General features: G+C 38.7%; 1 protein-coding gene across 1 annotated transcript; it reads left to right on the forward strand.

Annotated features, from left to right (window-relative positions):
* Positions 1-1324: 1324 nt before the first annotated feature.
* On the forward strand, positions 1325-3343 carry LOC147284331 (scarecrow-like protein 32). Its single transcript, XM_086244840.1, has one exon. The coding sequence runs from the start codon at positions 1907-1909 to the stop codon at positions 3287-3289; it is 1383 nt and encodes a 460-aa protein (XP_086100966.1). The 5' UTR covers positions 1325-1906; the 3' UTR covers positions 3290-3343.
* Positions 3344-13232: the final 9889 nt, after the last annotated feature.

The following is a 13232-nucleotide window of genomic DNA, read 5'->3' on the forward strand; positions in this document are numbered from 1 at the left end:
GTAATGGATTTGCATCCATTAAGTACAAAATTACATCTGTTGTTGATATCACATTAATTTATAATGTATACAACAACTTCAGTTTTGATATAACTTCTCAAAACCAAAAAATACCTTTCATTAAATATACCCAAAAAAATTATGCATTTATGAAAAGAAAATATTTTGATGCATGAGTAATTAGTTAGTAAATAGACAAAATTATTATTTCTATTAACTAGTGTTTTCGAAATTAGAATTGGATTAGAAATAGATCTCTTTTGTACTTGTTTTAATTTTATGCATATATTATAAATTTAAATGTTCATTGTTAATTAATCTCATCCTCATTCAAAAGTTTTACGAATTCACCAGCTTTTTTGTTTAACACATTCTTAGATTTATAAAATACGGTTGAGATATTAAAATTCAAACAAAAACAAACATATATATATATATATATAACTCCGTAACCTTCAAAATATGTGATTAATTTAAATGTTTAATTAATTAAATATAAGCAAAATATATAATTAGCTAGACTTGTACTTTATGGAAATATATATTACTACATGGTTTATGGATCCGGATTCTCTACTGACTTTTTGGTGTCAATTTTGTACTTGTATATAAAATTACGTTGTTTTAGACTTTTAGGCTTCTACATAATTATATGTCCAATATAAATTTTAAATACTAAAATCAAAAAAATGATATCGTCTTAAACAGAAATAATTTACACGGTGAAACTACACTTATTCTGTAATTATATTTGTTTGCCTAGAACTCCATGTATAACAAGGAAGAATATTAGTTTTTGGATTCTTTGCTTGTCTTGTTTTATTTGTTTCAATCATAACTATGTAATATAAATTCAAGCGTTTATGTACGTAACTCTACTTATACTCAAAAAATATTACGAATTTATTTTATCTTTTGTTCCATATTCTTAGATACTAAATACAAAATTAAAATTAAAAGTCAAATACAAATAAGTAGGAAAAAAAAAATGGAGGATAGAGGCTTATTGACGCACCAGCATGAGTAGCCAGTCATGAAAAGAAACGTACATAATAACAAAAGAAGAAAGAAAACAGCATAAAATGATTTGTTCATGATATATATATTTATGCGTGTGTGCGTGTGTGCGTGTGATGTGATCCTATAATATGATATGATGACCCGTGATGCATGAGTAAGTGAAGCAAAGACTAACGGCCTCCGATCCCCACCCTCCATTCCATGACAAAATCCCAACTTCCACATACAGACAACTCTTTGGCCGGCTATTCACATGCCACCAAAATATCGATCAATATGCTCTCTCTCTCTCCCTAAAGTCTGTTAGCTGATGAAGAAAAGCAGCAAAAAAGGAGATATGAAGAGGGATTACACCCTTTTGTAGCTTGAAAAGGTTTGGTAGCTCAATCACTGCTTCTATTGCCTTATTGCACCCCTAGCCTTGCTATCTCTCTACCTCCTGTGTATTCTTACAAACTGAGCAAGCTAGAAAAAAAGCCTGATCGAGATATGAATACTGTTAAGATCGATAGGTCTCTTTTGCCGAATTTGACTTCCAATTAAACTTTTTCGGGATGAGAGTTTACTCCTCCCTGACCAGTCCCTTTTACTCCCCCATGCCAGCCAACAACACACACTCAGAATATTAAGGCTCTCTCTCATCATCTCATGATCAGTCCATTCTCTTCGATTCATTTGCAGAATGAAATTTTAACCAGCATTTGGATTTCGGACCGTCTCCCAATGCCAAATCAAGCCACTACCAGTCTGGTCTCTTTCTCTTCTCTGCTCTAATTTCTGATTTCTGACCTCATACATAATTCCAATTAATATATCTCTCTCTTTTTTAGTCCTCTTGTGAACTAATTTCCTCCAATTCTGTCTCACACACACACACACTCAATATATGATGCAATTTACCGAGACTCCGCCACCACCACCACCCTTGCACCAAATCATCAGTACATCATCTCCCCCATTTTCCAATCTCCCCATGATGAACAAAAACCAACCCCACCGCACGCAGCCGTGGCCCGGCTTCCCCACCTCCAAGGCCGCGGCCGCGCTGCAGGGAAGCTTCGGCGACGCGAATTGCATGGAGCAGTTGCTGGTCCACTGCGCCAACGCCATCCAAACCAACGACGCCACCCTCGCCCAGCAAATCCTGTGGGTCCTCAACAACATCGCCCCGCCCGACGGCGACTCCAACCAGCGCCTCACCTGCGCTTTTCTTCGGGCTCTCATCGCCCGCGCCGCCAGAATCGGCAGCTGCAAGATCCTCGCCGCCATGGCCAATGCCCACTCCGACTTCACCCAACCCACTCACAAATTCTCGGTCATCGAGCTCGCGGGGTTCATCGACTTAACCCCGTGGCACAGGTTCGGCTTCACCGCCGCCAACGCCGCCATTCTAGAAGCCGTGGAGGGCTATTCCGTAATTCACATCGTGGATTTGAGCCTCACGCATTGCATGCAAATCCCGACTCTCGTGGACGCCATCGCCAGCCGCCAGGAGGCGAACTCTGTCCCTCCGCTGCTGAAGCTGACCGTGGCCGGAATCACCGAGGACGTGCCGCCAATGCTCGACCTCTCGTACGAGGAACTGGGCAGCAAGTTAGTCAATTTCGCCCGATCCAGAAACATAATCCTCGAATTCCGGGTCATCCCTTCGAGCTACACCGACGGCTTCGCCAACCTCATCGAACAGCTCCGAGTCCAGAATCTCGTGTACGCCGAAAGTGGTGAAGCACTGGTGGTGAATTGCCACATGATGCTTCATTACATTCCAGAAGAAACCTTAACATCTTCGTTCGAATCCTCTTCATCCTCGCTTCGTACAATGTTTCTGAAAGCGCTCCGGAGTTTGGACCCGACGGTGGTCGTTTTGGTGGACGAAGACGCGGACTTCACATCGAACAACTTGGTCTGTCGTCTGAGGTCGGCCTTCAACTACCTCTGGATCCCCTACGACACGGTGGACACGTTACTGGCGAAGGGGAGCAAGCAGAGGCAGTGGTACGAGGCCGACGTGTGCTGGAAGATTGAGAACGTGATCGCCTGCGAGGGGTTCCAGAGGGTCGAGAGGGTCGAGCCCAAATGCAAGTGGGTGCGGCGCATGCGTAGTGCTCATTTTCGGAGTGTTGCGTTTGCCGACGACGCAGTGGCGGAGGTCAAGACCATGCTCGATGAACACGCCGCTGGCTGGGGGTTCAAGAGAGATGATGAACATCTTCTGCTTACTTGGAAAGGACACAATGTTGTCTTTGCAACTGCTTGGCTTCCTGCTTGAATTCATATTAGTTCAACTACTGCTTCATTTCTGATCATCGATCATCATCATCTCACCAACTTAATTAATATAGAATCTCATTTCTCTTCTTAATTTCACTCTTCTCTACCTAATTAATTACTTAATGCTCTACTTAATCATCTATCTGTAGAGTTTAGGTGTGTTTATTAATTAATTAAACTTGAGGCTGAGAGAGGAAGCAGCATTGAAGCTGAAAGGGGGAGAACAAAATGAATTCAATCACTGTAAAATTTCAGTGCTCACGCCACTGTTCCATTCATTCCCATTCTGTTACATAAAAGGCAGCAACCATGTTGCTGAGGCATGCCAAGTGCGTGAGCCTATGAGCTCAGCACAACCATTCAATTGGTGTCCTATGGGACACAGCCACGTGTTCAATTACATAAACAAAGTAACTTGCTAATTAACTAACATAACTGCAATATTAATTAGCTAACTTAGTCTGTCAAATGCTTAAGCACAGTCAACACTCCCTTCTAAGGATTTGGCAGACTTGACACCAAGCTTGCTCCTTAACCAACATAACCTGTCTTTGGCTAATGCCTTCGTGAAAATGTCTGCGAGTTGGTCTTCTCCTTTGCAGTACACCAAATCAACCACTCCATCATGAATAGCATCTCTTATGAAATGAAATTTCCTTTTTATGTGCTTTGACCTCTGGTGAAAAACAGGGTTCTTGGACATTGCTATTGCAGATGTGTTATCACACAGTAGGGTGGTTGGTTCAACTTGCTCTTCTCCAAAGTCTTGTAGAACAAACCTGAGCCAAATAGCTTGAGATGTGGCCTCTGAAGCACTCATATATTCTGCCTCTGCAGTAGAGAGAGCAACACTATGTTGTTTGACTGATGCCCATGAAAATGCACCACTTCCAAAAGAGAATGCATATCCTGATGTGGATCTCATATCATCCTCATCTCCACTCCAATCACTGTCACAATAGCCTATGAGAATGGCAGAATCTCCTTTCCTATACTGTATGCCATAGTCAATGGTTCCTTGCACATATCTTAACACCCTTTTAGCTGTTCCTAGGTGTTTAGCAGAGGGACAATGCATGAACCTAGCTAGCAGGCTTGTTGCAAACATAATATCAGGCCTTGTGGCAGTCAGATATAGCAAGCTTCCAACCAATTTTCTGTATAAGCCTTCATCTGCAGGCTCACTTCCATCTTCCTTCCTTAACTTTTCAGCTGTTGACAATGGGATGGACACAGGTTTGCAATCTTTTAGGCCAAATTTCTCTAGCAAGTTGTGAGCATACTTCCTTTGGTGGATAAAGATACTCCCTTCTAGCTGGATCACTCCCATTCCAAGAAAGTGATGTAGCAGACCAAGATCAGTCATTTCATATCTGTTCATCATATCCCTTTTGAATTCCACAAGCATACTGTCACTGCTCCCTGTGTAGACAATGTCATCTACATAGATTGATACAATAAGTGTGCCTTGGCCTTCCTTGCTTTTAACATACAAAGTTGCCTCACTAGGACTTTTCTCAAAACCACATTCCAACAAATAACTGTCAATATTTCCATACCAAGCTCGTGGAGCCTGTTTCAAGCCATAGAGGGCTTTGTGCAATTTATACACCTTGTGTTCCTGATTCTTGACAACATAACCATCTGGCTGATCTACATACACTTCCTCCTCTAGAATTCCATTGAGAAAGGCTGATTTGACATCAAGTTGGAAAAGTTTCCAGCCATTCTTAGCTGCTAGAGCAATCAGTGTTCTAATGGTGTCTAACCTTGCCACAGGAGCAAAGGTTTCATTAAAATCAATTCCTGGCTTCTGTGTATAGCCTTTAGCAACTAATCTTGCCTTGTGTTTCTGAATTGTGCCATCCAGATTGAGTTTGACCTTGTAAATCCACTTTACTCCCACAATAGGCTTGTCACTTGGTCTATCTACAAGCTTCCAAGTCTAGTTTTTCTCAATCATAGCAATCTCTTCTGACATTGCTTTCTGCCATGCTTTGTCTTTGACAGCTTCAGTAAAATTCTCAGGTTCTATTATACTAAACTTGCATTGAGCAAACACCTCATTGAGGTTCTTCCACTTTTTTTTGGAGTATTATCATAAGTATCAAACATTCCAATTTCACTTTCAGCTGTAGGAATTGGAACATCATTCCTTGTCATATTTGTTCCACCATTTGAGCCTTCTGTGAGTGGACTTGGACATGAGTTTCCCACACTTGCAGCCTCATTAGACACTCTTGGAGATTGCATAGGTGTTGCAGGTTCAACCTCACCTTCTGCAGCATTGCTTGTCTGCTCTCTTTCAAAAGGTACTGTTATATAAACAGTTTCCTTAGAGTTCCAATCCCACAGTGAGTTTTCATCGAAAATCACACTTCTAGAGACAACAACCTTGTTATTTTTCAGATCAAACACTCTATAACCCTTCTCTCGAGTTCCATACCCTACAAAAATGCCTTTCTGACCAGTTTCATCAAGTTTCTGCCTATTTTGTGCAGAAACATGAGTAAAGCATACAGAACCAAAGACTCTTAGATGTTTAACACCTGGCTTCCTTCCACTGTACTCCTCAAATGGAGTTTTGTTATCTAAGGCATTTGTAGGACACCTGTTCAATAGGTAGACAGCAGTATTGACTGCTTCTCCCCAAAAACTCTGTGGCAGCTTCTTTTCATGGAGCATAGTCCTGGCCATTTCCATTATGGTCCTGTTCTTCCTTTCAGCAATTCCATTTTGCTGAGGTGAGTAAGCAACAGTTAATTGCTTCTCAATTCCCACCTCCTCACAGAATTTCTCAAAGGCATGAGAGGTATACTCCCCCCCTCTATCACTTCTCAATTTCTTAAGTTTAAATCCACATTGCAATTCAACCATTGCTTTAAATTTCTTAAACACATTGAATGCATCAGACTTGAATTTCAAAAAATAGACCCAACACATTCTTGACTTGTCATCAATAAAGGTGAGAAAGTATTTGTTACCTCCAATTGTTTCTGTCATGGGACCACACACATCTGTGTGTACTAACTCCAAAAGATCAGAGGCTTTTCTGACTTTGTCTTTGTCAAAGGGTTGCCTATGAGCTTTTCCCATTGCACAACTCTCACACATGTGATCAGTGTCTGTCAAACTTGGTAGACCATATACCATCTCATTTTCTTGTAACTTTTTCAGACTTCCAAAGTTCAAATGACCAAATCTTCTGTGCCACTTCCAAGTTGACCCAATAGTGGTCACTGAGTTTGCCATAAAAGGAGTAACACTGTCAAATGAGAGAGGGAAGCATCTGTTTCCTTTCATTTTGACAGTAGTGATAGGTTCCTGCAAGTTCTTGTCTCCAAAAATGGAAACCATGAAATCACCAAAAACAAGCCAATATCCATGCTCAATCATCTGTCCAACACTGAGCAGATTCTCATCCAGACCAGGAACAATCATCACTTCAGGTATGTGTCTGACTCCTCTCTTTGTTTCAACCACCAGTGTGCCTTTGCCAGTAGACTCCACTAAGTCACCAGTCCCCATTTTGACCTTGCACCTCACACTTCGATCTATGTTGATAAGAAGTGACTCACAGCTTGTCATATGGTTGCTGCAGCCACTATCAAGATACCAGACCCCATGTTCCTTTTGCACAGATGCCATATGACATGCATAGAACATTGTGGCAGTGTCCTGGACCTGATTGGCATAATTCACCACTTCACCCCTCCTGTTAGGCTGATGACAATCCTTCATCATGTGGCCAAATTTGTCACATTTGTGACACTTGACCTTTCCTTTGAACCAACAGTCACCATAGTGAAGTTTATCACAAATCTTGCATTTCTGCTTCCCAGAGTCAGTACCTCTTTCCTGTTTTCCAGCAACCTGAAACTTGGCATCCCATTTCCTTGGTTTTCCTTTCCATTGCTTCTGTCCCTTCCTTCCTCCATCATGAGCATATGGCCTATTCTGTGTGTTTTGGCCTTTTGGAGTGATGCTCATACTGGAAAATGCCTTCTCTGTGTGTCCATCATCTTCCTCATGTCTATTCAATCGAAGCTCATAACTCTTCAAAGATCCAACAACCTCATGTACTGAAACTGAATTCAGATCACAAGTTCTTTCTAACACTACACACATTGGATCATAAATCTTGCATAAGCTGATAAGTATCTTTTGGACCATTCTCTGATGTGAGAGTATCTCACCATATTTCTCCATCTGGTTTGTTAAATCAAAGAACCTGGAAAAGTAATCAGCAAGACATTCATTATCTCTCATTCTCATATACTCAAACTCTCTGCGTAGACCTTGCAATTTCACAGATCTAGCTTGTTCATCACCATGATACTCCTCCTGCAGTAGGTTCCAAGCTCCCTTTGCTGTTTCTTGATTAACAATTCGAGGAAAGATTTCTTTGGAGACTGCTCCTTGAATGATGCCTAATGCCTTTGCATCTTTCATGTGCTGTTCTTCAAGGTATGCTTCCATCTCTTCATCAACATCTACACCTTCAGCTTGTTCTTCTTTCTTAGAACTTTTCCTTTTCTTTGATTCAGGGACTGTAATCCCCTTTTCTACTAGCTTCCACAATCCTTGTGACTTGAAAATGGTAATCATTCTGACTTTCCAATAATCGAATTCATTACCATCAAAGATAGGAGCTCGTAGCTCACCACCTCCAGAGCTTGCCATTGCAACCACGAATCCTTGCTCGTTTCACTCTGTTTTCTTCACACACAATCACGCCCCAGTACACCTTGATCCAAACCAAAGCTCTGATACCATGTAGAGTTTAGGTGTGTTTATTAATTAATTAAACTTGAGGCTGAGAGAGGAAGCAGCATTGAAGCTGAAAGAGGGAGAACAAAATGAATTCAATCACTGTAAAATTTCAGTGCTCACGCCACTGTTCCATTCATTCCCATTCTGTTACATAAAGAGCAGCAACCATGTTGCTGAGGCATGCCAAGTGCGTGAGCCTATGAGCTCAGCACAACCATTCAATTGGTGTCCTATGGGACACAGCCACGTGTTCAATTACATAAACAAAGTAACTTGCTAATTAACTAACATAACTGCAATATTAATTAGCTAACTTAGTCTGTCAAATGCTTAAGCACAGTCAACACTATCTACTACGTACTGGTTTTAATAGTACACAGAGTTTAATTAATGTGTCATGTTGCTAATAATTTGTTCCATGCATTATGCATATTCTTCTGTGCTCATCATCGAGTAACCTAAAGATTAATCCCTTCCTCTCTTTTTTTTTTTCTTTTTTTTCGTTTTAATTTCACCCGCTCGCGTTTAAATTTCATAAGAACTTCAAATGAGACTATAATGTTATTTTCTGATCAGATGTACGTGTGAATTTAAATCTAGACCACATGCACATTTACTTAAACTCAATCTCATTAATGATTTAGATTGACAAATTGGATAAAAGAACAGTTTTAGAATATGTACCGCTCTGAAGCCTACTCCCAAGTGTTTAATTGCCTTCTTTAAAGAGAGAAATTAAAAAGTTAGCTGAGTATGTGTTCAAATAATTTTATATTTTCCATGATTATATGTATAGTTCACTTTTGATTTCCAGTCTGTGTCCGGCAATGTTTGTTCCTTAATTGCTGTTTTGCTTTCTGGGCGTGAGAATGAAGCTGTGCAATATATAGATGCTACATAATTGATGGAGTACCAACCCGAAACTGGTATGAAGTGGTTTTGGTGAAACAATGGAAAGATATATCCTACAAACTTTTGGTTGGTTTCAGACTTTCAGTTGTACGGAACTAGCTAGAGGAGTTTAATTCACAACTGATAGAGGCCTTTTGAGTCTTCGAGCTGTTGAAGCAGATTTTCACTAGTTTGTAAATTGATCAATGGATCAGTACTCAGTACCACACCGGCCCGCCAAAGTCTCTCCGATAGTTAAGTTAGGATTGTAAGGTACACTTGAATTCTCAGTTTGAATGTTGCATACCTTGCATGAGGTTTTCCTGGTGTATTTATATATATATGTATACCTTGGAAGGCTTCGAATTGACTTGTACCACGTAAAGAGCTGGCCGTTGACAGATAATGGCTTGCATGACTCAAATTTGAAGCCATGTTTCATCAATCTTATGAATGTGAGCTGATTGGAGTCTTTTACTCCGATTCATGGCCGTGGATAAGATTGACCGCATTTTGACATGTGCAATGCAACCTAAGCTTTCGGGTCTAGGCGAGTACTGTGTTACGGCACTGATCAATTCAATGAAATTATGACACGCTTATAATTATTAATATTTAAAATTTAAAATTTTAATTTTTAAATTCGTCGTACACCTATATTATAACAAGTGGATTAAGTAACATCATATCACCATATAGCAGTGTACTGTCATATATAGTTATTTTTTCAATTAAAAGTCCACAAATTAAGCTATGGATAACTCTGTAGTGGTTTTGTTTTTTTAGATCTAAAAGGTTGACTTTTATTAAGAATAAAGATCTGTTACGAGATATAGATATATAGTTTGAATATAATCTATAAGTCACACGTACATCACCATTCTCTAACCAAAAAAACATACTCAATTTTTTAACACAATGTGAGCAATCCTATTACGTCCTCTCAGTTAATAAAAAAAACCCGAGAGATTGGCTATAGTCAATATTAATCGAACCTCTTTCTCTTGATGATTGACCATTAAGAAAACTTAAAGAAATGCTTACTTAGTAATAAAATGCAAATGACCCGAATCTACAGAAAGTTACACACTCTGTATGACTAGTAGGAAATTCAATACAAGAAACCCTTAATTCGCAACAATAACATAGTTTCCCAATTGAACTGCAATTAATTTTTATTTAATAGGGAAACTACAACATACATCTTGTTGTTTGCCTCTATATTTGGAATTTTGTTTCATTCTCGCTTTAAGGCTACAAAATACAACATAGGATTAAAAAAGAATAAATTAGTGTAGGATGCATGACAAGCTTCTTATTTAACCTCTACTAGACCTGTTGTTGAAATTTAATAATAAGGTAACAATACGGTGACATAGCTAGATGTGGTTGCTAGCTGGCAGTTTAAACAAACCATTTTCAAGTCCACAAACACGGAGAGAGAGAGAGAGAGAGAGAGAGAGAGAGAGAGAGAGTCGGTGGAGAGAAAGAAAGTAGTAGAAGCAAAAAGAAGAGAAAGCCAAACCAACCACACGCACCAACTGAGACACACTCAGAGCCGCGACCACCGATCCAATCGCCACATCATCTGACACCTATGGTTTTTCCGACCGAATCTCCGTCCACATTCGACCACAGAACCTACAACCATGTTCCAATCTCTCTCTCTCTCTCTCTGACCATCTCTGTGTGAAAGAATGCTCTGCTTGCAAATGTATCAAAGACTATGGCCGTGGCGTCCTTTTGGTTTCATAGCAACTTTTCGTTTTCTATTTTGATTGTTTGTTTGATTTTGATTTTCTATTTCCAATTTTGCAGATCCACAGTTATCTCTATTTTGAGCTCAGATTTGTAGTTGATTTCATTGAAATTGATTTTTCAGCTCTCAGTTCAGTTTGGAGTTTCAATTTCATTTGCAAAAATTCTCAAAGTTGATGTACCAGTTTGAATTTGGAGTTTTAGAATTATTAAATTCTTCATTACTATAACAAGCAATTTCAGAAAGACTGTCTTATTCATTGTATTTTTTTTTGTCATTTTGTTGGTGTGCATATTTAATAATATTCTGAAATGTGGTCTGCAAATGAAAGAAGATAAGGGTGGTTGTGGTTAAATTTTAGAGCAAATTTCACTTTGCACCCCTGAGGTTTGCTCAGATTGTCAAGTTGCTCTTTCAGGTTTTAATTTTGGCAATTTGAAACCCAAGTTTTGAAATAAAAAACAATGTGACTCTTCAATAAGTCTGACTTAACAGTTAGACATTAAATATTGCTTATGTGGCACATGTGGGACTCATATGGTTAATTGTTGATGATTAATTACTTCAAATAAATTCAATTGTTGACTTCTTAATAGAGAATTCAATATCTCCGCTCATCAATAATACAACAAAGCAGCACTATCATCACAACTCAGGAAGCCAACAAGATCAACCACACGATCTTTTGCCTTTTCTATGCTCTTGCAAGATGAACGTTTTTGAAATTGCTATTATGATTAGGGGTGGGCACGGGATGGAGGGGGATGGGACTTACCTCATCCCGTTCCCATCTCATGATTTGAGTTCGGGATCGGTACGGGATGGGATGGAGGTTTGGGATTATGGTACCATCTCGTCCCGTACCAAAGTGATTCGGTACGGGTTCGGTACCATCCCGATCCCAAACAAAAAAATAATAAAAAATTAATTATTCAATTTTTATTCAAGATTCATCTTCAAATAATAACCTGTAAACAATAAACATAACCTATTTTTATTCAACTATACAAACAAAACAAGAATTCAAGTAATAAACTGTTTTTATTCAAAATTGAAAATTCATCTTCAAGACTTCAACAATTCAACCAATTATTCAACAATTCAAAAAAAACAACAATACAACATAAACTTCAACAATTCAAATATTCAAAGTTTCAAAGTTCAAACATAAACTCATAAATCAGTAAATCACAATTAAGCCTCATGGCTTATTTACCAAATCCAAACTAAAAAACATAATTAAGTCTTATGACTTATTACATCCCAAACTAAAAGTTAAAAAATAAAATGGGTTTAGTGATATTTGCCTATTTGGGCCCATTAAATTATTAAATAATTAAATTTTTAATTGTTCGGTACGGGACGGGATCATCCCGGTATTGAACCTTCAGGACCGATCCCATCCCGTTTAAGATCGGTACGGGACGGGATTGGTACGGGATTGAAAAAAAAAAAACGGGATGGGACCAAATGATACGGAATGACACGGAATGGGATGGTTTCGGTATTTTCGGTCCTAATGCCCACCCCTAATTATGATGGTTGCAGACATTAATTGTGGATCCCACATGTGCCACACATAAGCATTTAACGTAACAGTCAGACTTATTGATAGGGTCATATTGTCTTTGATTTTAAACTTTGGGTTTAAAATTGTCAAAATTGAAACTTGAGAGAGCAACTTGACAATCTGAGCAAACCACAGAGATGCAAAGTGAAATTTGTTATAAATTTTAATGTTATTTGTCGCTTAAAATTTTTTAAATTTGACATGTGGTGTTTTATCCTTATTTAGCGCCTGACTGTTGGGCCTTATAGAATGTTATCTGGAAATTAATTTTTGTGGACTTGAATATTAACTTCAAGTTAAATTTGTGTGTTTAGATATTTTAAGTTAACCTTTTAAGTTATGAACACCTTGAAATTAACAAACTCATTGGAGAACAACATGACCAGCAGTGACCACATGTCCACAGCCGCTACTAGAGGCACGACACACACAAACCAAAACAAAGTTAGAGTTTATGATGTAACCCTAAACATTGTACGGGCTATACTAATGTCTTCATAAAATGCGGAACTGCTAACATTGAATCTCATGAGCATTCGTGAGGGTAATTTGGTCTTTCTCCATCCAACTATAGAGACATGTCAGCTCATGTATCATTACGGAAATTTTGATTCCACATGAACTAAAATGAAGAATCGTCAATGGAATAAAATCTAATAATACTACATGCATCGAAAATTCTTACAAATATTAATCAACGATAACATAAATAAACTTTAGAATAAGATTGCTCTTAAAAAAAAAAACCTTTAAAATAAGATTGAATATTGAAATATTTTGCATTTTTCCGGAACAGAAAATTAATTGGTGGGCTAATGGGTAGGCAATGTGTACGTGTGCGTTGACTTGGAGTCAACGAAGTATGTATGAACTCTGATGATGATTGGCAGTTTGGCTCCTTAGCTTGAACGCACGTGTCTTTGACCTCCTGTAACCTAAGAAGCTTCT

Source organism: Dryas octopetala, chromosome 5 (assembly GCF_963921425.1).
Source record: "Dryas octopetala chromosome 5, drDryOcto1.1, whole genome shotgun sequence".
NCBI classification, from domain to species: Eukaryota; Viridiplantae; Streptophyta; class Magnoliopsida; order Rosales; family Rosaceae; genus Dryas; species Dryas octopetala.